This window comes from Manis pentadactyla, chromosome 16 (assembly GCF_030020395.1).
Source record: "Manis pentadactyla isolate mManPen7 chromosome 16, mManPen7.hap1, whole genome shotgun sequence".
NCBI classification, from domain to species: Eukaryota; Metazoa; Chordata; class Mammalia; order Pholidota; family Manidae; genus Manis; species Manis pentadactyla.
The window spans coordinates 54,530,084-54,554,752 of record NC_080034.1 but is presented as its reverse complement, the minus strand read 5'-3'; the positions used below and the strand labels follow the sequence as shown (position 1 = coordinate 54,554,752).

Sequence of the window (24,669 nt, the reverse complement as noted above, 5' to 3'; positions counted from 1 at the left end):
CACTGTCGGGGCTGTTGTGGGCACATGGGGAGGCAATGACCTCTGATCTCAAGGTTCCTTTTGGTTACTTCTCTGTTGATAAAAGTAATCAGGAAGCCCATTGGTTAAGGTTTTCTTGTGCTTTGTTCACACAGTACCCTGAACAAAGGTCAGGGCTAAATCCTTCCCCTTTGGGCAGCACATTGGGAAACATCAGGACATTCCTTCACCTGCCTCTTGGCAGGCCATAGTTGTCAGGGGTACAGGTGATCATCAGCAAACCTGTCCAGGTGCCTGCATACGAGCCTCCCCCTGAAAATCTAAATCACTCTTCCTGTGTCCATGAAGGTCTAAAAACACAGTACTTATCGAAAGGAGCTTTGGGACACAGGGCATGGTGGGGGGCTTCCAGCCATTCTACACTCCCTGCTGAGCTAGACAATGGTTCTGAGGTTGCCTCAGTGAGGACAATGCCTGGAGCAGCATAGCCCCTAGGGAGCAATTCTCTGTCACACTGAGGCCCCCTCCATCATCACAAGTGAGGATTTAATGAAGTGGCCAGCAGGCGTGGAACCCTGCCCTTAGCATCGCCTTTCAGCCACACAGTCATCAAGTAAGTCACTCTTTCACCCACCAAGTCATAGATCACTTATTTTTCACCTCATTCACCCAACATTTATGGATATCTTGTATGTCTCAGACACTGTACTGGGCAGGGATGGCAAAAGAAATGCCACCTGTGGTCCTGCCCATATGCAGCTCACAGCCTGCTTGGAGAGACACACATAAAACAGCCAAATGAATTGAGGTTGGAGCTGTACAGTAACCTGGTCAGACTTGAGGAGGGAACCATCAGGGAAGGTGTCACTGAAGAAGTGTGACTGAAGAAGGCTGGCTTTTAAGTGTGTACAAGTTTGGACCAGGCAGAGGAAGGTTTTCTGGGCAATGGAAATAATGGGAGGCTTGCAAACAGACTAAACAGCTCACATTTGGGGGCCACTGAAAACCAGTCAGCCTCTCCACAGTGTGGCGACGTACCTGCAAGACCTCCCAACTTGATTCTGAAACTACTAGACAGTTGGTGTGTGTCCTTGAGCAGCCAGAACAATGTAACAAACCTAGTGCTGTATGGTTTTCGGACTACAGCAGTTTGCAGGGAGGATGGGCTAGAGGAGATGGGTTGGGGTCAGAGGTCACCTGGAGATAAAGGTGCAGGCCAGAAGGTGGCCATGGAGAGAAGCAATGAAACTTGGCTAAAGACTGGGTTAGGGAGCCTGGAAGCAGGAGCACACACAGTAAGTCTAAGGTTCCTAGCTTGGGCATTGCTTTGGATTGAATTGTGTTCCCCTCAAATTCATATGATGATTTTCTAGTGTCCAGTACCTCAGAATATGACCTTATTTGGGGATAGGGTCTTTACAGAAGACATCAAGTTAAAATGAACTCCTTAGGGTGGGCCGTAATCCAATATGACTGCTGTCCTAATAAAGGGAAATTTGGAGACAGGGAGAATCACACACACACACACACACACACACACGGAGAGCCTGGTGAAGATGCACACACACACACACACACACACACACACACACGGAGAGCCTGGTGAAGATGCACACACACACACACACACACACACACACACACACACACACACACACACACACACGGAGAGCCTGGTGAAGATGCACACACACACACACACACACACACACACACACACACACACACACACACACACACACACACGGAGAGCCTGGTGAAGATGCACACACACACACACACACACACACACACACACACACACACACACACACACACACACACACACACACACACACACACACACACACACACACACACACACACACACACACACAGCCTGGTGAAGATGAACCAGGGAGGAGGTGCACCAAAAATCGTCAGCAAACCGCAAGGAGCCCTCAGAATGACCAGCCCTGCCAACACCTTATCTCAGACCTCTGGCACCCATTCTGTGAGAGAATAAATTTCTTCTGTTGTGTTTTTTTTTTAAAGCAGAAAAAAAAACTGTATTCTGAAATTCTGAAATAACAAGAATTCATAGACAGGCTTCAAAAGCTTGTTTTATCCTTCAAAAGAACACCTGCAAAGATATAGTCAAACCAATGTGAGCATCGACACTCATAAGAGGGGGACCCTTGTGTTAAATTTCATGGAAATACCTGAGTTGTTACCTATACCTACACTCAGGTTTCATTTCTACATCAAGTAAGAGAAGTCAATAAGTTGCTCAGAAAGAAACACTCAGATTTATAAGATTACAGTGATTTGGGAGTTAGGTAAAACTGTTTAAAAGGAATGTTTTGCAAATGAGTTGGCCAAACACACCAAAGAGGGTGCCTCAAATCTTTCCCCCTCTCACAGTCATCTGGCTCCCTCTAGAGGACCCCTTCGCCACACAAGAGTGATGGAGAACCTTTATGGTTTCACCCACGGTAGCTGACCTATCTTCCTCTCAACTTCCGCCCAGAACTGTGGGGAAAGGAAGCCCCAAATATGGTTTGTGGTTGAAATTCAGGAGAAACTCTTGGCTCAGACTTCATTCTCTTCAAAACATCCTTTTAACTGAATTGACATACAATAAATATTATATTGGTTTCAGATGTATAATATAGTAATTCAATTATATACATTATGAAATGCTTACTTACAGTAAGTATAGGTACCATGTGTCACCATACAAAGTTATGACTATATTCCCTATGCTGTACTTCCATTCCCATGGCTTACTTATTTTATAACTGAAATTTTGTCCCTCTGCCTCCTTCACCTATTTCACCCTACCCGCAACCATCTCCTCTATTGCAACCACCAGTTTTTTCTCTGTGTCTATGAGTCTATTTCTGTTTTGTTTTGTTATGTTTTGTTTTTTTGATTCCACATATAACTGAAATAATTTGGTATTTCTCTTTCTCTGTCTGACTTATTTCACTTAGTGTAACACCTTCCAGGCCCATCCATGTGGTCGCAAATGGCAAGATTTCATTATTTTTTATGGCTGAGTAATGTTCCATTGTATATATGTACCACTTTTTTATTCATTCATCTGTTGACAGACACTTAGATTGTTTCTATATTTTGGTTATTTTAAATAATGCTGCAAAAATAAACATATCTTTTTGAGTTTGTGAGGGTTTTTCCTATGCATAAATGCCTAGAAGTGGAGTTACTGAATTGTATCATATTTCTCATATTAGTTTTCTGTGGAACCGCCATACTGTTGTCAATAGTGGCTGCACCAGTTTATATTCCCACCAACATGTAGGAGGGTTCACTTTTCTCCACATCCTTGCCAATGCTGTTATCTCTTGTCTTTTTGATAATAGCCATTCTAACAGGTGTGAGGTGATGTCTCATTGTGGTTTTGTCTTGCCTGTCCCTGATGATTAGTGATGGTAAGCATCTCTTCATTTATCTGTTGTCCATCTGCATGTCTTCTTTGGGAAAATATCTATTCAGGTCTTCTGCCCATTTTTAGTCAAATTATTTGGGTTTTTTGATGTTGAGTTGTATGAGTTCTTTATAGTTTTTGGATATTAGCCCCTTACCAGATATATCATTTACAAAGTATATTCTCCCACTCAGTAGGTTGCCTCTTCATTTTGCAGAAAGTTTCCTTTGTTGTGCATAACTTTTTAGTTTGATGTAGTGCTACTTGTTTATTTTGTTTTTGTTTTGCTTGCCTAGGGAGACATATACAGAAAAAAATTGCTAAGGCCAATGTCCAAGAGTTTATTGCCTATGCTTCCTTTTAGGTGTTTTATGGTTTCAGGCCCTCCATTTAGGTCTTTAATCCATTTCAACTTCATTTTTGTGTATGGTGTATAGAACAAGATAGAGAACCCAGAAATAAACCTGGGCTTATACAGTCAACTAATCTATGACAAAGGAGGCAAGAATATACAATGGGGAAAAGACAGTCTCTTCAATAAATGGTGTTGGGAAAACTGGTCAGCTACATGCAAAAGAATGAAAATGTCACCTCCTTTGTGAAGCCTTTCTAGATCTCCTCAAGTGGTTTATCACTTGCTCATGTGTGTTGATGCATTATGGCATAAAATATGTAATAGTTCATGCATGCCTGTCTTTCCCTCTTAACCATAACGTGCTTGAGTATGTATTTCTTTCTTTGTTCATTTTGTCTTCTTGGCACCTAGCCACAGGGCCAGACACATAGTAACTAAGTGTTTAATAAATAAATGCTTATTGACTTAATAAATGAAATGTTAGCTGATTCGTTCAGTCTCCTGCCTACCACATATTAAGGATTGATGCTTCCAAGGCTAATATCCTGTGATCAGTGAACTTGCTTCTGATCTGTAATAATGAAGGTATTGGGAGATAATAAGCCTTTTGTAATAGAGATAGTTAAAGAGATTTAAGGCATTAAGTTTCCTGGAAAAAATAAAATTTTAACTGGATGGCCAAACTTTTAACTTTCATGGTGAAATAAAAGTGTCCTTTTTCACAGATGAGCACAGGGCCCCACGGACAGAGAAGTTTTGATGAATGACTGAGGAAGCCCAGAGGGTCCCAGGGCTGCCAGAGGCAATGGGAAGAGTCTGGGGGCAAGGAGGCTCTCACTGAGTAGGTCTGATGGACTGAAAAGTTTCAGGCCCTCCACAGGAAATGACAAATGTGTGCTAAATGGAAATGATGCAGTATATGCTATGTGAGAAGCAGAGTATAAGGGACTTCAGGCCCCAGCAGCAGGTGGCTGGCTCAGAATCACACAGGGCGTCAGAGCCCCAGTCTTTGAATCATGCCCTCAGACTCAGCAGCACCAACGTGAGATCCTTCTTCCTGCTGCAATGACCAGCCCTTTGAATGTGTCCAGAAGTTCTGTCTGAAGCTTGAGGCCATAGGTCAGAGGGCAGCAGCTCTATCAGCAGCCACTAGGCAGGCAAATTGGTAAGAGTCAGCAGAAACCAAGGTGGCTGACCTGCAGGGCTCTCAGACTGCGGGACCAGATCAAGATGGATATTTTTGGATTGGCTATGACTATTGGGTCTAGGATTTGGGTTCAGGTCCAAGCAGTGTTCATAAGTGAGCCGGGTATGAGTCCCAGCTCTTCCACTTATTAGCTGGCTGATGTCAACAGCAATGGACTCTTGCTCACATTGCTTTTCTCTCCTTTGAAATGTAGCAGCTTAGTGGCTCTGGCCTCTGGCCTTCAGTATGACTGACTGCTTGTTCTTATTCAAGCACTGCTGCTCAGCAGCAGGTTGACTGTGGACAGGCCAGTCACCATTTTGTTGGTGGATCTTCTCAAATGTAAAATGGGATGACAGTTATGTGCTCACAGAATCCGTGGGATGGTGAAGAGCAAGTTAATACAGGAGCCTACACATAGTAACTCAATAAATGTTAGCCATTTCTCGCAATTATTATTGCACAGAGTTGTGCCTAAGGTCCACTGTATGTGAAAGCCCTTTGTAACCTAGAAAGTGGAGGGTATGGGCACTGAAATGTGATAAATTTGGAAAATCACCTAGAAGAGGGCCTGGCACCAATCACGGTGTTTTTAACTGTTAGTGAGCAATAGGAGATATGATTGCAAAGTGCCAGTCTAGCCTTCAAACCACCTATTTGGGTTTGATTCATTCTCAGAACTTGCTCCTTATACACCTCTGCTCCTTCAATCCATCAGTCAATGAATGTTCATTGAAGCTGACCCTGTGCTGTGCTTTCTTCGGTGCTGGGAAAACAGTGGCAAAAAGGGCAGACATAATTCTTATCCCCTAATATCTATAGTCTGGTGGGAAAGAGAAATATTAAATAAATAATTACAAATTGGTTTTGCAATAATGTTAAAGTCTGAGATTGGATTTCAGCCTACTTATAAGCTAAGTCAGCCTGTTCCTGTGTCGTGAATGCAGGCAGAAGACATGAGAAAACTAGGTCAGGGACACTGGACTACCACCCACAGGCACATTCACCAGCCAGTGCTCCTCAGCCCAGTCCCCACTCAGGTGATGCCGTGGACTCAGAGGGACGCTCGGCATCACAGCTGAGGAACACAGAGCTTAAGTAATCCACTGCTTTTATAATAAGCAATAAGCAAGTCTATTCTTTGACTGGGGAGCAATATTACCTCATCTCTCAAGGTTGACAGCTGCACCAACCCAGACCAACAGGGCTGGAATTCCCAAAAAGATATGTAAGGAGTCAAAAGGCCCAAAGTGGACAATCTCTTCCAATAAAGACAAAAAAGATAAAAGACACAGTCCTATCACTTTAATGCATTATTTTCCTTTTTTGGTTTTATCCTTACAGAATCTATCTTTGTACCTAAATATTTTTCGGAGTTATAACCATGGTATATATGCTACTGAATGTTGTGCTGTATTCATTTAACTTTATGTCACAAACAGTTCCCATGTTTCTGCAGTTTCCATAATTATCCTTCACACTTCACTGTGTTATTAGACCAAAGTGGTTGGGCATTTATGTTGTTTCCATTTTTGTTCTTGGCTTGTCTTTTTAAAAAACCAAGGTTAAGCCCTCAGCACAGTAAGGAAAACACTTGGGATATGGGCAGAGAAGACTCCAAGGCTGTGTTTTCTTTCTAGATCTTCACTTGCCCTTCTTCTGCCTCCCATTTTGCCACCACATTTGGCATCTTCATCCCAAGCGGACAAGAACGTCCAGAGCTGTCAGATTCTTCCTGCTCAAAGAAAGTACCTGGGTCACAGAATCCCATTGTAGCAGTAAGTTTAAATGTTGTCCTACATCTATGTAGAGGGCTTCATTCCAGAAGAAAATGCCAAGGGCAGGCAATAATAAAGCCAAAGAAGAAATCCATTAACATTGTGCTTAGAGACCTAGGTAGGAGGCTTTAGGGACATAGGAGCTGCCCCTGGGTCCTAAGTGATATGTCCATGCCATGGTGGCCCTGGGGTTTGTTGAGATCTTGCAGTGAGATTCTTCATCAATTTATCCATCTAAAATCTACAATTCCTACCAACACATCTGTATATTGTTCTCTCTTAAATAATTGTTTTATTAAGAGTGATATTGTTTCAGTGTTCCAGCATATCCAGTGTATTCTGAAATTAGGAATTTGAACAGGGTTTAACAAAGGGGTGTATTTATAAAAGTGTGGACAGGGAATAAGGAAACCACAAAATAAAGTGAAGTTTACTCCTGCCCTTGTGAGAGGATCTTACCACTCCTAAGCATACTGAGAGCCCAGAACCTAGAAAAGGCCACGCAGAGGAGTGTGGGCTGGGATGTGGCTGCCCCCAGTAGAGCTGGGCCTGAAGGAAGGCTGCCCTCCTCCCTGGGCCCATGTGTGGTCCACTCTGACTGGCCCCCTGGGTCACCAGGCAGGTGGAGAATAGGTCTAGAGGGGCAAAAGGAAGAACTCTGGGACAAATTCTTAAGACAATTGTAAGTTTCTCAAATGGCACAGACCATTTTCTAAGTCCCTAGCTTGGTAGAGTTAGACAAGAATATAGAAATATTTCTCATCTGTAAATGGGGAGCATAATAGTATGACAGTAATGAGGCCGCAGCCACTGCAGGAGGGCCAGCCTGAAAAACAGTATACTAGAAGAGGTTTACACTGATGAACAGGGTTCAAAGGTGTGTGGGTGATTAGGGGCCACTCTCCCTAATTCCTTCCTAGGGGCAGAGCCTTCATTCTAGCAGCTGCCACCTCAGGAGAGCTGCCTCGGGAAGGTAGCAGGGGGTATAGGAAGCAGCCCGCCCTAGCCAGTCTGCCCCAGGTACCTTTCACCAGTTCCTTAGTTTGCTGTTCTTGGCAACACCTTTGTCTCCACTCTGTTGTAATTGCCCAAGAGGAGGCCCCTACTACCCCAAAATTCGCTCAGCACCTGTGTGGGTAAACTTGCAACATTTCCAGAATATCTCGCCTGGCCTTTAGTACATCTGCATATCAATAAGGCATCCAGAGGTGGAAAGAAGTATGGCTTTAGTGCACTTGCATCATTCCTCAGGGGTGGAGAGAAGTTCCTCTCCATATCAATGGGTAATTACCTGGGTGAGGAGGGCTTATCTGTACCCAAGGGGTGCGGAGAGGGCCGGTTTTGCTTCTCCTGAAGCACGAGAGAGAGAAGGCCCCAGACTGCAGTTTGTAAGCAATAAACGGGTTTTAAACTTTATTTCTCCCTTTGACTGATTTCAGTTTTCAGAGGTATTCTGCCCCAGGATTTCCTTTCTCTGGACTTACAACCTGTTTGCCCAACCCACTCTCCGTCTGGGGGCCTCCTGGGGAGGAACAGAAACAAACAAAGGGCACCTTCTCCCTCGTGGAGCACCACTGCCCCCTCCCACTTGCTGCTCTTCTTTAACTGATCCTTCAGACTCCTGTGCTGAGCGTCTGGGCTGCAGGCAGCCCCCTCTGGAGGCAGAGAGTTGGGTCTCCAAAGAAAGCCTGGTGGTTGATGAGCAAGGCTGGTTCCTCCTGTCCTGTAGGTGCCTGAAGTCCGGGGAAAGGAAATCTTGGGGCAAAATACCTCTAAAAATTGAACTCAGCCAAAAGGGGAAATGAAGTTTAAAATCTGTTTATTGCCTACAAACTGCAGTCTGGGGCCTTCTCTTTCCTGCTCCAGCAGAAGCAAAACCGACCCTCCCCTCACCTCTCAGGTATAGATAAGCCCTCCAGTTACCCAGGTAGTCATACATTGATATGAAGATGAACTTCTCTTCACCCCTGAGGAATGATGCAAATGCACTAAAGCCATACTTCTTTCCACCTCTGAATACCTATTGATATGCAGATGTACTAAAGCCAGGTGAGATATTCTGGAAATACCACAATTTTACTCACAGTGCCCCAGTCCTGTGCCTGTGCATCTAGGAACGTAGAAGCAGGAGTGTGGGTAGGAAGGAGTTGGTAAGGCCTGAGGTGGGAGGGAGAGAAGGAACCAGAGCTCTAGGTTAATGGATTGACCCACATCATGTTTGCTTTATGCATGTTTCTAGAATCAGGAGGCTGAGATATACAGGATTGTAATTTTCTCTAAATCCAATTTCAGTGGTGCCAGTGACAACAGGCATATAGGGGTGGGGAGAAACAAGGACTCTTAAGTCACCATCATCCAGAAGTAAGGCCAAGGCCCCTTGTTGGTGCCATGCAGCCTTGGGCTGGTGCTTTCTGACCCTTGTAAATGGATGCAGTTTTAGACATCCTCTCTCCAGCCCTCCAGCAAGGCCATTTGTCCATTCAGTGAAGCAAACCTTGTTACTTGCCAAGCTTTTTAAAAATGGCCCTTTAAAAAAAAACAAAAACATTACGAAGGTGTGATTGATACACAAAAAGCTGTACATATTTCATGTGTACAGCCTGATGAGTTGTAAATCTACATCCATGACCATCACCACAGTCTATGCCATAATGTATCCATCACTCCAAGTTTCCTCTCCACTCTCCTTTTTATTACCGCTGAGGAAATGTTACCTGATATTTAGCTGAATAATCAAAAACTGTCTAATGTAATGTTCACATCCAAATAAACTTCTCTATGTCGTTAAGTGGATTAAGAAAATTACAAGCATCAGATATCTTGAACTTAGCCTTGAAAGTTAAAATGAGACTTGATGTCAATAGCAGGGGCCTCTGAGGAAGCTATTGCTTTTGAGATTGTTAAGTACTTAATAACCGTTAGCCTTCACTTAGAAAGACAAGAGAGATTTAGCAAACACGTACATATCTTGGTACTAAGTATTTTAAATTGAATCTATACTTATTTTGTATGTTTTCATTTTTTAAAATGTGTTTATAAGTCTGTTTGGTTAGGACAGAAATTTCTAGGTAATATTGAAAGGTTTGGGTTTTCTTATTGTGTCCACCTCAAGACATGGATGTTTATCATAGGAAATGGTATTTGTTAGATTGCTTGTGGTAGAAAATTATGATGTGCAGGTCAAGCTGTAATCTGTTTGCCACAGAGGTTTGGTCTAATTCCCTAATCATGTAATGACTTGCCTGCTGATTATCACCTTGCTGATCTCTAATGTGTTAGCTTAAATACCAAAAGACTATATTGACCATTTGTAAGTCTGGGGAAGGGAAATCCCAGGGCAAAATACCCCTAAAAACCAAAATCAGTTAAATGGAGAAATAAAGTTTAAAACCCGTTTATTGCTCACAAACTGCAGTCCCAGGCCGTCTTCTCTGCTCAAGCAGCCACAACATCCCCCTTCCCTTTCACCTCTCAGGTACAGATAAGCCCTCTGTTACCCAGGTAATCACCCACTGATACGGAGATGAACTTCTCCACCCCTGAGGAAAGATGCAAATGCACTAAAGCCATACTTCTTTCCACCTCTGAATGCCTATTGATATGCAGATATACTAAAGCCAGGCGAGATATTCTGGAAATGTTACAGCCTCAACACCCGAAGAGCAAATAACCCGATTAAAAAATGGGCAGAGGATATGCAGAGACAATTCTCCAAAGAAGAAATTCAGATGGCCAACAGGCACATGGGAAGATGCTCCACATCACTAATCATCAGGAGCATGCAAATCCAAACCACAATGAGATACCACCTGACCCTTGTACACTGTGGGTGGGAATGTAAATTGGTGTAGCCACTAAGGAAAACAATATGGAAGTCCCTAAAAAACTTAAAAAAAGAAAATCCAAAATACCAATTCAAAGAGATATGCACCCCCATGTTCACTGCAGCATTATTCACAATAGCCAAGATAAGGAAGCCACCTAATTATCCATCAGTAGATAATTGGATAAAGAAGATAAATTTACACAAAGGAGGATTACTCACCAATAGAAACGAATGGAACCTTGCCATTTGTGACAACATGGGTGGACCTGAAGGGTAATATTGTAAGTGAAATAAATCAGACACAGACAAATACCATATTTCACTTGTATGTGGAAACTAAAAAAACAATACAAAGTAAAACAAAACAGACTCATAGATAAGGAACAAACTGTTGATTACCAGTGCAGGGAGCAGTGGGTAGTAGGTGAAACAGGTGACAGGGATTAAGAGGTAACTATAGTGTGAAGGTAACTTTTATATGCACTGGGAAACCAAAAAATCCATTTCACTTTCTTGCTTGAGATGCTTTATTGTGGTGTGGAACTGAACCGGCATTGTCTCTGAGATATGAGTGTCATTGGATACTGCATGCCAATTATACTAAAAAACAGAAAATAAACCTTGGGAGGAGCTTTTCTGGGTTGTGGGGCTTAGGATCTCTCAGCAAGTTGCAGTCCAGATGTTGTCTTGGGCTCCAGTTATCTGAACGAACGCTTGACTTGGGCTGAAGGATCCACTTCTAAAATGCCACAATCACATGGCTTCCAAGTTGGTGCAGTTCTTGGTTGTCCGTAGTTGGTTTTACTGAGAGCCAAGTGATCCAAGAGAACAAGGTAGAGGCAACAGCATATTTTATAACCTAGTCTGGGAATTTACCTGCCATCACTCTGCCATATTATGCTGGTCATCCGGGCTAACCGTGATACAGTGTGGAAAAGGATTACACCAGGGCATGAATACCAGAAGGTGAGAATCATTTGGGACCATTTTGGAAACTGGCTTCTACCCATGAGTCTGCATATGACACGTATGACAAGTCATTGCAGTGACAAGGAGCTGCAGGCAACTCAAGTTTGCATTCCTAGAGAAATCTGGATGTTACTTACTTGTGATATATCCCTGATGGAGTACCTTGCAGCATCAAAGTCATTAACTAGATTTATATATTTTATTCAACTTGAAACAAAAACAGAATGAGGTTTATAGTATAATGCAACTGATAAGTCTAAAAACATTGCATGTACATATATTCTTCACACTATTTTTTTTTTAATTTTAAGGTTATTGATATACTCATAAAGGTTTCAAATGAAAACACAATGTGGTTACTACAGTCACTCATATCAAGTCCCCACCCATACCCCAATGCAGTCACTGTCCATTAGGGTAGTAAGACGCCACAGATTCACTATATGCCTTCTGTGCTACACTATTTTCCCCGTGACCCCCCATACCATGTGTACTAAACATAATACCCCCTCTATCCCCCTTCTCCCTCTCTCCCCCCACCCCTCCCCCCTCTGGTAACCACTAGTTCCTTCTTGGAGTCTGCTGGTCTTTTGTTCCTTCAGTTTTGTTTCGTTGTTATACTCCACAAATGAGGGTAATGATTTGGCACTGACACTACATTTTTTTTTTTTTTGAGAGGGCATCTCTCATTTATTGATCAAATGGTTGTTAACAATAAAATTCTGTATAGGGGACTCAATGCACAATCATTAATCAAACCCAAGCCTAATTCTCAACAGTCTCCAATCTTCTGAAGCATAATGAACAAGTTCTTACATGGTGAACAAGTTCTTACATAGTGAATAAGTTCTTACATGGTGAACAGTGTGGAAGGGCACTCATATCACAGAAACTTTCAGTTTTGATCACGCATCATGAACTATAAACAATCAAGTCAGATATGATTATTCGTTTGATTTTTATACTTGATTTATATGTGAATCCCACATTTCTCCCTTATTCTTTTTTTAATAAAATGCTGAAGTGGTAGGTAGATGCAAGATAAAGGTAGAAAAGATAGTTTAGTGCTGTAAGAGGGCAAATGTAGATGATCAGGTCTGTGCCTATAGACTAAGTATTAATCCAAGCTAGACAAGGGCAACAAAACATCCACAGATGCAGATTTCTCTCAAAATGGGGGGTGAGGTTCTAAGCCTCACCTCTGTTGATCCCCAATTTCTCACCTGATGGCCCCCCTGTGACTGTGCCTGTCTTAGGTTGTTCCTCCCTTGAGGAATCTTACCTGTCTCTGGCTAACCAGTCATCTTCCGGGGCCATACAGGGAAATGTAAAGTTGGTAAGTGAGAGAGAAGCAATATTCTTTGAAAAGGTTAGCTTTTTACTTCTTTACAGATTTATGCCCTGTGGCTTCTATGCCCAGCATTTGACACTACCTATTTTTAAAGATACATGTTGCTAAATAAATATATAAAAGGTTGACTGGAAAGACATTAAAGCTATCTATATATGGGGGAAGGAAACTGAAGAGCTCAAGGAAATTAGAGGAATTACCTCAATTTTATATAGTTGAAGTTTTAAAAAAAATGTTTTTTAAGACAGATGCACCCCTATGTTTATTGCAGCCCTATTTACAATAGCCAAGAAATGGAAGCAACCTAAACGTCCATCAGTAGATGAATGGATAAAGATGATGTGGTACATATACACAATGGAGTATTATTCAGCCATAAGAAGAAAACAAATCCTACCATTTGCAACAACATGGATGGAGCTAGAGGGTATTATGCTCAGTGAAATAAGCCAGGCAGAGGAAGACAAGAACCAGATGATTTCACTCATATGTGGAGTATAAGAACAAAGAAAAACTGAAGGAACAAAACAACAGCAAGAGAATCACAGAACCCATGAACAGTCTAACAGAAACCAAAGGGAAAGGGACTGGGGAGGATGGGTGGGGAAACAGAAAGGGGGCCTTACAATTAGCATGTGTAGTGGGGGGGCTAGGGGAGGGTTGTACAACAGAGAAGACAAGTAGTGATTTTACAGCATCTTACTATGCTGATGGACAGTGACTGTGAAGGGGTGTGTGTGTGGGGACTTGGTGAAGGGGGAGCCTAGTGAACATAATGTTCTTCATGTAACTGTAGATAAGTGAAACCAAAAAAAAAAGTCTTTTTTTAAAGGTAGAGTTATAAAACGGCCCAAGCAAGCCTAAGAGATCTTATTGAAGTGAAATTCCTAGTAGATAAGGCTCTACTAGTTTCCCTGTGTTGTATGACAGTCATATTTCTCTGGAAGGAAAATTTTGATTCTCTTAGAATACCTCCCTTAACTTCTAGTTGTAATTAAATTATTTTAACAACACAAACTTCTTTCATTTCTTAAATGGAAATACTTAAGATATAAATAACGTTGAAAGAAGCCCACAAATAAAACTTACAATAAGGAGTAAATGATTGATATCAGATTTCCTTGTTGAGGATGTGTTTAATGAGAGGCTAAATGAATAGGATTTTAAATTTTTTGAAAAGGTATTGGGGGTGGAAGAAATGGAAAAAAGGAGCACAGAGGGGGTGCATAAGGTACCAAAGGCAGATTAGATTCCCTCATTTTAAAATTAGTGCTTTTAACAAATTTCATTTTGAGGTTGAAACAAGGAAAAGAGATCACTGTGCATTTATGATGACTTAATTCTTCTGAGTTCAAGATATCCCCATACCCATGGATAAATTTCACTTGATTTTCACTATGGTTAACAACTAAATAAACATTACTTTATTCTCTACATATTATTTCAAATTGATGATACCCTGGGTTTAACAGTAGAGCACTCATTGGTTATCATTCATTGATTACCACTTGAATGGCAATCGAAATATAAACTTGAGGGTAGGCCCGGGTTCTATAATCTGCAGAGCAATCAGGACTGAAATGATGGTGGTTACGGTGAAGGCCTCGTGCATCCGAATGAAAGTATGCTGTGGATACCTGTAACTGGGTGGCAGCAGAGGCTTAGGAGGACTTTGGTTATTTGAGGAGAACCGTGCCAGGGGCTTGAGGATACACTCAACCTAGGGCACCTCGAGTGCAAGTCAGTCACAGAACAAATGATACCCACAGGTACAGTGACAATGATTACGGGCCAACTGCCATTTTCATACCATGCCCACTACTTCCTGCCCAGCTGCTCCTGCTGAGTATGTACCACCAGTGATGAAAACACCAGCCCAAAGTAGCCAATGTGCACACCAAGCTTTCCTTTTTTCAGGGATGTTGTATTTGTTTAAAAGAAAATGATCATTCTTGAAAGACTGTTCCGTGTGTGTGTTTAACCACTTTATTTCTTGTTGATGAGACCCCCAGATACCACACGTTATTATAAAGCTGCTTACGCACTTTGAATAAAAACGTGTCTTCCATCCCTGAGGAGGAAACGCAGACAACTCCGTGTGCTGCGCTCCGGCAGTTCTACAAAAGGCCGTGCATCTTCATGACTGTCCATTTCAGTAAGGGTACTAGAGAAAGTAATGTTTGAAATCAATATCCATGCTTTAGTTATCTACCTTTAGTAAAAGTTTAGCTTTCATTCTCTTCCAAGTAAAGACAATGCAAATTAATTCATAAAAACACATGAAAGAATACATTTACTTATAGTACACAGTTGACATTACATAGGAAAATTCCTATTTACACAAACGGTCATAAAGTCACTTTTAGTATGGTGGAAGGTTTCTAAACAAATACAATGGTATGTTATGAATATATAGGACAGGGGAACAAAAATTATACCTGGAAAGAGTCAGGTCGGAGTGGTCTTGCTTCATTTTCTTTACAGAATTAAAGCTTTCCTGGTTTGGTAAGTTACTGAAGGTGTTTTCCTCTATTTTTCTTTTTTTCATGTCTTTATTGAGACGAGTTTGCATTTTAGTAGGGCTTGTACTAGAGAAAATAATGTTTGAAATCAATATCCATGCTTTAGAGTTATCTACCTTTAGTAAAAGTTTAGCTTTCATTCTCTTCCAAGTAAAGACAATGCAAATTAATTCATAAAAAAAGATGAAAGGATATGTTTACTTATAGTACAGAGTTTACATTACATAGGAAAGTTCCTATTTACACAGTCAAAAAGTCACCTTTAATATGGTGGACGGTCTTTAAACAAATACAATGGGGTGTTATGAATATATAGGACAGGGGAACAGAAATAATACCTGCCAAGAGTCAGGTCAGAGTTGTCCTGTTTCAGTTTCTTTCCACGAGTACAGCTTTCTTGTTTTACTCCAGTACTGCAGGTGTTTTCCTCTATTTTCCTTTTTCTGTCTTTGCGGCCCCTTTTCAGTGAACTTGCCTTTAATTAAAAAAATAATATATGAGGTATAAGAAAATAACTGTCTATAGACCTTCTATTATTTTAAATGATGAAACTCTGACAGAATAAACAAAAAGAATACTCTTTCTCACCCAAAAAGTTGATAGTTTTATTATTTTCAAGAGAGATCTATGAATTTGATCTCCGATAATACTAGGCTAAAATCTAATGATGCATGAAAACTCTAAAGAATTTTTAAAACTCGAATATGTTGATCTCATGGCACCATGTTTGGTGCTACAGAACTTAGCAGTTTTCCTTTAGACTTTGAACGAATCAAAGATACTATTCTTTTGAATGAACTGAATGTCACTAATGGAATGAATTTAAAGACTATCCTTTAGAGCACAATATAATTAAGAATAAAAGGTGAATATGCATAGAAATATAGAGATTACTAATAAGAAAGTTGAGGAGGTTATTAAAAAGGTAGCCGAAACATGAAAGAAGGCTCATGAAGTGTCAAACAGGAAAAAAAGTCTTTTATAAATGGTCAAATCTTCCGGAAACTGTTATTTTTTTGAAAAAAGCATTTGCTGTTAAGAAGAGAGTTCCAGAAACTTGTGGTTCCCAGGTGTGAACAAAGCAGTGTTATTAAAGATGAGGAGAAAAAAAAAAAGATGTGTTTTTGGGGAAAACAATAAAGAAATAGCATAAAATAGATCATATTTGGAATTAAAGTGTATGAATGCCAGCTATGCTCTGTCAGTAATTAGCTATAGAACTTTGTAAAAAAATATCTGTGAGGCTCTGTTTGCTTATCTGTAGAAGAAGATAAGTCACACAGTTGGTAAGGTCATTCTAGCTCTGAAAGTATATGGAAAAAAACAAACGAACCCCAATGTGGCCCTTATGCAATCTAACAATTTGTAGACAGCACATCAAGGTAACAATGAGAACCCACCCTCCTCCCAACATCCCCCAATTCAGAAATTGGGAAATAAGCATCTATTTTGAGAATTAAAGTTACAATGAATATAATAGATCAAAGAAGAGAAATATGCAAGGTCACTGGTAATATATGGTTTGTGTTTTGATTCTCTAGAACAGCGTTTATCCTCTTCTAGAAAATTATTTACTCCTTACTCAGACTGTTAAGAAATCTTGAAATAAAAATCTTAGAATGTGGAGTTACATATTCAGTCTAGCCCTAATTATATGTTGCCTATATTCTTGAACTGAACTTGGCGGAAAACATTTCTTTAGAGTATTTCGTATCAATTTCCTCGAGGATTTCATGATTCCTAACGCTTCTAGTTCCTATTTGAACTAAGATGTTACTTGAGATCATTTTCTAACAATACTCACAGTAAGAAAACATGAAATTTAAACCACAGAATCCAAAGACTTTTGTTACAAAATGGTAATAAAATCTATTTTTGTTTCTTTAATTATTGATGCTTGTCAGACAACTTCATTAGATTGTGCACATAGATACACTTTTAAAAACAAGCTTTTATTCAGTTACCTGATTACTTTATTAGACAGAGATATTTCCCTTGCACCCTTTCTACCTTGTCAGAATGCACAGAGGACCTTCAGTATGTCTTAAGCAGGACCTATCAGATTGTACATACAATCGCGTATTTGTTTTTGTACATTTATGTATCAGAAGTTGTAAAGCGGTGGCTCACAGACGGTAAACAGCCCACAGCATGTGTTGTTACTATGTTTGGCTCATGCTTGTAAAAATTCTGAATTTGTTGCCAACATTTAACATTTGTGAGGACATGCATAAAGATCCATAATCTTGAAATATTGGTAGATCCTAGAACACTGGACCTACATGTCTACATGACAATTGGCAGGAGTTGAGTGATGACTGACACTTAAATGGGGGCATGACTTCCCTGTTTGCCATAGTCTCAACTCTTCTGTGTTATTTGTGTGGCTTTCATAGGCATTGGACTTTGAAACTTCTTGTGTGTGTGTCTCTGTGAGTGTGTATAAATACGTATACATACACACACAAGGCTTTTTGATTCTATGTATATATCTTGGCATTAATATGCACATACACACAGGATAAAAATACTTAATCACAATAATGTGTATAGAAATAGCCATTGGAGTACAAGGTATACAGCATAAAAATTTGTAAATAACCATGAATTAACTAGGAAGATATTTCTAAAATTTAACTTTAAAAATCCTTATAAATCAAAATAGAATGTTTATTTTTTATTGCTACAAGAAATGTAACATCTAATTCACTACATTTAAAAAACTAAGAAGAGGAGAGAGGCTCAGAAAGCTGTATTTACATAGAAGGGCTTGAATGAGGTTATATTTACATCTCCTGGTCTATACCCTGAATGAGAGATAGCCAGAATACTATTTAACCAAATTTATCGAAACAGAAATCTCCTATAGCCTACCAGATGATACCCCAGGACTTAAAACCCTAATTTGTTAGTAATTCATAAAGTATTAGAAAAACTTTCTATAGCTTGACTATGACTAAACTAAAAGATAATTCATGTACAACCAATAAAGGTTATTATTAAACTATAGTTGACTATATATGACAAAGATGATCAAGTAATAAGAAAGCAACTTAGTAAATATGATGCCATGTGAGACCCTCTGCTATTTTGTAAAACAGTCTGAAATACCATACACATTAATATAAACGTGTCACAGAACTTTAAATTCATAAAAACATTTACACTCGTGACCTTATTTTATCTTTACAAATCCTCACCAGGCAGATAATATCCCACTTTACAGATGATAACCCTGAAGCTAAGAAAGCACTCCAATGCTTATCGATCAAGAAGGTAAGAAAACCAGCACAGGAAACTGAAAAGGAGCAAAGGCAGAAAGAAAACCAAGTATGGTACTAGAAGCCAAGTGAAAACAGGGTTTCAAGGAGGGTGTGCTCTGGAACTGATGGGTGGGTCAGGTGAGGCCTAAGCACTGATCCCCAGACTGACGAATGGCCACGATAGGAGCACTTTCAGAGAAGCTGTGAAGGTGAGAATCTGACTAGAAAGAGTCCCAGAGCGACTTGGAGAAGAGAAATCAGAGAGAATCAGAACAAAGCTGTCCAGCAGGAGTTATTCTGTAAAGGAAAGGAGAGAAATGCGGGAAGTGGATGCAGGAGGAGAAGTGAAGCTAAGGAGAAGAACCCAGGGGAGGAGGAGATGCTGATGCAGGTGAAGAGAACAAGGGGGTGGGATCTGAGGCACAAGATGGGAACAGGCTTAGGGAGGGGCACTGAGCATGGCACCGAGAGAGGGGTTCTTGTATGAACGCAGTCTGATAATAAGCATATGCATTTTAAGTCTCTTGCCAGTCACATTTAAATTAGAACTGTGAAGGCTCATACCTATTGGTTAAAGCAATATGATAATATAGCAAAAAATGAGTTGGCCGAATTATAAAGTAAGGAGTAAGAAGTGTAAGGGGCAGCATGAACTGAGGGCCAGACTCTTTACTAGATGTTCCCTCCGTCAAGCACTCTTCTCCATGTTTACTCGCCTGACCTCATCAGTACGAGCAACTACCTTTCCATAAACTCAGTCCCAAACATCCACCTGCCCATTGCCTCTTTTTCTTTCCAGACCATTTCCTTTAGCACTTGAAACTACTGTGCTAAGGGAAGGCAGATACAAAAGGCAAACTATTTTATGATTCAGTTTATATATAATGACCAGCAGAGGTAAATCCGTGGAGATAGAAGGTAGATTAGTGGTTGCCAAAGGCTGAGGGAGAAGGGGGAGAGTGACAACTAATGGGTACAAGGATACTTTTTTACGGTCATGAAAATGTTCTGGAGTTTAATAGTGGTGATCATTATATAACTGAATATATAAAAAACCACTGAATTGCACACCTAAAAAGTGAATTTTATGTGAATTCTATCTCAAAAAAATCCTCACAAAACTCTAACTCTATTTTGATCTGGCCATTAAAAGGTTCCGTTTCCGATCCCTCTTACGCGTGACAAGGGCCGTCATATGTACTGCCATAGACCTAAGATTACAGCTATACCAGATGGATACTGCCAGTATCCTGTATATCTGTATATCCTGGTATAGCTGTAATCTTAGGTCTATGGCAGTACGTATGACAGCCCTTGTCACAGACATCACAAAGGAGGAGCAGTTCTTCATTATCGCCCTTTCAACAGATCTGGCAGTACTATGAAACATGAAAAATCATTTAAAATTAATACTATTATGAAGAACAGTTATTGGGATATTAAACATACCATAATTCCTAATTCATATTAGTAATGAACATTCTGCTTGCTAACAAATATACAGTAGCCATACACATCTATGTATCTCTTGTTACACAGATAGGGACCACATGACGGGGTGAGCAGTTTAGTTGGGGTAAATGCACATTTCAGGTACACTGCAAAGAACAAAGCTAGAGGCTGAATGCCTGTACACACTTTCGAAGCATGTACACATTAACATATGAAATAATTAACAGACATTAGAGCCCATAAAGCGATGAATGGCTTTAATACAGGGTGTGTAAATTTTTTAATATATTTCATTTTTTCCTTATCTTAGCATCCTCATGATCTCCTGAGAAAGAAATAAGAGTTAGAGTAATTTTCAAGATCAAAATTAGGAAACTTGTATTAGTATCAGAACTGTGTGTAATAAAAGGATATTCCTATATTTTGACTAAAATTGTCCACCCATTTGTGATTGATTAAAAAAATCAAACATGTCCAACCCAGGAAACTTGGGGAAATCAACCCATATCAAACAGATGACACAAATGCAGAAAATGGACCCTACAAAATGATTTCTAAGGGAAAAAAACATATAAAAATTAAACCAAATAATTTAAGAAGTCATAGATTTTCTAGAACTAAAAATAAAATTTCTCTCTTGAGAAATTTCTAATACCATTAAGAACTTTAAAATCTGTAAAGACAATGCTTTCTCCCATGCATACATATTCTGTATAACAAGTTTCACAAAGGGAAAGGAGGGAAGTTGGACAGTAAAAACTTTCAAGATGCCTTTAAAAAATGGTAAATAGTAACATCATATATTTTGACACTTCGTTTATACTCCCAGTCACAGTAGAGAATGTTCTGCAACCAGTATTTTCAAATAATGAAAAGACTTAAACTATAAGTTATTTATACGAATTGAAAGTTATGGATTCATATATTCTTATAAGCAAAATAGCTTAACTATTCAAACTTAACTTCAATACACTAAGTCTTAATCCACAAAAGTCTAAATAGTCTTATATAACACAGTATGTACACTAATGATAGCTTAAGAATCTTATCAAAATGGCAAATAGAAAACTATACAATTTAGTAAATACCTATCAACTATATGAGTACATATGTCATACTAAAATTGGCATGTGTACTAAGAGCAAAAGCTGCAGTTTAATGTTCTAACAGTTTTATTTTATGACCCTTCCTAATACCATACCACTAAATATGGTATTATTTCTCCAAAACTGAGTTACATCATTACACGTTCTATTGTAAAAATAGTCGCTGCAAAACATTTGGAAGGTTATACTTCAACCCCTCTAACAACAAATTTAATTCATAAATATTAAGTTAATTGTTTTCTAAATATACTAAAAATACCATGAAGTCTGTTTTACTTCGCACATTTTTCATTTAAAAATAAAATTATTTTCTGACACTTATTAGGAAAGGGTGACAGATAGCAACCTCGTATCACTTTTGAAAAATCACAGTAAATAGCTCACAATATGTTAGAACAAATGTATTAATGTTGGTTTTAATTCCTTTGCTGCTACAGTAAAAAATAACAGATGTTGCCTACTGTTTAATATTAGCAACAATATGAAGAACACCCTGGACAGAAAATTATCTAGAGGCAAATTATGCCGGCTCCTTCTTGGTAAGGCTGGTGTCTGGCAAATGGGTACTTCTAAAGGTATTGAGCACTTAAACATTATGCTAGGACTTCGAGGATTATTATAGGCACTGTTACATCTAACTAAAGGTTACAATGTACTCATTCAACTTGGACATGAAACTCTGCCTTCTTTTTAAGGTAGTTTCACAGCAAATACTGTATTATTGAACATTAAAAAGAGAATTATGAGAGATGGTGTTAATGAGAAATGTGTATTAATAATCTGGAAAAGGTTATGAATTTCCAAAAACAGAAAAAATTCTGTAAATTGTAGGAAGTAAGTATACTACAAATAAGCAGCTTTTGGTACCGGTTTTGTTTTTTTGTGTAAAGGTTGTAACAAAACTGACCACATTGTGATGATTCTCTTGGTGGATGAGAAAAATAACCATTCAAATTTAATTGTGTTGTAGGAATTCACTATTTTTTGATCATTATAGCCTAGACTCCACCAAACATATTTGTCTAACGTGACTTTAAAATGGATTTTAATAGTTTTTACAAGAAAATATTTTTACCTGGTAAAAAATGCTACCAGATGAACTGGACACTGTCTTAAAACTCATGGTAAATTCTAGTCTACATTGGGAAAGACCAAAATTTGAGGATACTGTGAAAACTGCAGATTCACTATTCTGTGGACATTTTAGGAAGAACTGAAAAAATACAGAAGAAACCGAATTTATTTCTATAGAATGAATAAGGTCTTCAGTAAAATAAGCACAGATATGAGAATGAAGGAAAGAATGCTAAATTATTTAAGGCTCACTTCTTTTCTTTGGGGAATGACTATTGTTGAGTAATCTTACTTCCGGTCATTCATGCAGACAAATGTCAAATGTTTGAATGTTAAAGCTAATCTATAATTTAAAAGCAAATGGTAAAGCAATTCACAAAAGTCTATGTATAATAAATATTTCTCTATGTGATAAGAGACAAAAGGGACACAGACATGATTTAACACATATTTGGTGCCTGGTACAAAACAGGGGTCACTACATGATAGTGACTAACTGGGCTCAAACACAGAAGATGAAAAAAATTTTTGAATTATTAGACAAAAGACTTAAAAGATCTACTTTTCATGTGAACTGCATCTGATGTCAAATACATGATATTGGATAAAGTAAGAGCTCTCTGCTTATTTTGTATTTATTATCTAAGAATTTCTTAGCATTAAAAAAATTAAAATTGATAAAAACATAAGGAACATTTTAGGGATGCAATGAATGTATACTACAGGTAATGTTAGCAACTGCCATGTTTACAAAAGCAAAAGAATATTTGGATTAACAACTTCAGAATATTTACATTAACAACTATGATTAGATTAACAACATAATTAACTATTACGCTGACTGAACACAGAAGACAACTTCAGTCCATTATAAACAATATCTAAAGGAGGGAGAATCGAGATTAAAGATGAACACATTTGATTGATTACTTCAAAAAGCTCACAACAAGGAGGAAAGTATCAAACCATACAGCATTTAAGAACTAAGAAAACTCGGGTACAGCATACATTATTCTGACAGTAAGAAATGTAGAATTAAGAAAAATCTGGAGGTTGGGAAAAAAACAGGACAGAGTAAACTAGTTATAGTATTTCTTAAATAAAAACACTTACAGCTTTCATAATTGATTTTTCCCATGCTATGGATTTCTGTAACTGCTGAATGCACAGAGCCACCTGTGCAGCACTGCGAGCTTCTGATAATGCCCATCGCCATACCCTGAGACCGGGAACAATGTCCTCTTCAATTCTGCATTGAAATATAGAAAAATTAAGTAGGTCATGTCCACACTTACGGTTACTGAATCTGAAACAATCATCACACTGAAAGCCAAGTGATGATGAAACATGTAACAGCCAATAAGTATAAGGTTTAAGCAACTAAATTTGATGTAGTGCACAGACTGTGGCTACGTGCCTCAAAGCTTAGTCACAATCAGGTAAATGTAAGATCACTTCGCAGGATTATCAACACACATAACAAAAGAAAAAACATTTTTTACAAAGCACCATGCAAATAGCATGATCCATGTGGATCACAGACATACAAGAAGATACATAGATAACAGGCAATAGAAAAAAGGCTCCAGTTAGCAAAGAAGCACAATAATTTTTCAAGTTAATTTCAATAACCTACCTGTCATCATCACCACTAATGGATGGTGCAGGAGCAGGGACAGTAACTGTGCCCACATTATCCAGTTTGATCTGAATGGTGGTACTTAAGGGGCTCTTCAGATACCTTCTTTCAATGTTTCGCTCCAACTCAGAGAGCCTGGTTACAGCTATATCTAGGGGGTTGTCACTCTTCCGCTCTAGTGCATGCGCACTGCTTTCTTCTTCGCCAGTAAATTCTCCATCGTGCTCCTTGCACAAGTTAGAAAATGACTTATGTTCAAAATAGACCAAGTCCTCCCTTTCTGATGCCGGTTCTGGACACATCCAACCCTATATACCAAGAGAGTAATGTTATCATGGTTTCCTCTTAAAATGCCTGATGGGTGAATTACCTTTACTTAAAATACAGAGCCGACACCAACAGATCTCAAGGATCATTACTACAAGTTTTTACCTTGTGTTTCCTAATGCTAGGTAAAAATAAGGAAGAAAATTATTAAAAAGTTAGAAGTTCGAAGAAGAAAATTTAACAAGTTTTGATATTATGAGAGGTAGAGTGGAGATCAGCCAAGTATTCCGAGGGACTTCACACCAACTGCTTGTTCTTTCACGGGCCCACTTTAGATGGGAATCTCTCGACAGCAGGGACTTTGTGCCTCCTGTTTTTTCATTCCTTCCGCCACTCCTCCTGCACAGGCCCTTGTACTGCCCATCCTGGCCTCAGGAGCTCTGCATGAGCTGCTACATTTGCCCGCAGAGCT

The 24,669-nt window shown here is 39.2% G+C and overlaps 2 protein-coding genes across 4 annotated transcripts in view; one reads left to right on the top strand and one right to left on the bottom strand.

Moving 5' to 3' along the window:
• LOC130678887 (enoyl-CoA delta isomerase 2-like) overlaps nucleotides 1–24,669 on the top strand; it is an 85,550-nt gene that overhangs the window by 46,495 nt on the left and 14,386 nt on the right. For 2 of the 3 annotated variants that reach the window (XM_057493939.1, XM_057493938.1), the window contains one exon: nucleotides 6,591–6,875. The exons of the other annotated variant lie outside the window; for it this stretch is intronic. In XM_057493939.1, coding sequence (XP_057349922.1) covers nucleotides 6,591–6,860 — 270 coding nt within the window. In that variant the 3' untranslated portion in view covers nucleotides 6,861–6,875. Of the gene's footprint in view, nucleotides 1–6,590; nucleotides 6,876–24,669 lie in introns of those variants that run through there. 3 annotated transcript variants of the gene reach the window in all.
• The window catches only part of LOC130681286 (bromodomain adjacent to zinc finger domain protein 2B-like), a 28,609-nt gene continuing 18,629 nt past the window's right edge, over nucleotides 14,690–24,669 (bottom strand). The window contains exons 10-14 of the mRNA XM_057493936.1: nucleotides 23,928–24,238; nucleotides 23,405–23,540; nucleotides 15,735–15,871; nucleotides 15,313–15,462; nucleotides 14,690–15,038 (exon numbers count right to left, since the gene is read on the bottom strand). Coding sequence (XP_057349919.1) covers nucleotides 14,912–15,038; nucleotides 15,313–15,462; nucleotides 15,735–15,871; nucleotides 23,405–23,540; nucleotides 23,928–24,238 — 861 coding nt within the window. The 3' untranslated portion in view covers nucleotides 14,690–14,911. The remainder of the gene's footprint in view (nucleotides 15,039–15,312; nucleotides 15,463–15,734; nucleotides 15,872–23,404; nucleotides 23,541–23,927; nucleotides 24,239–24,669) is intronic.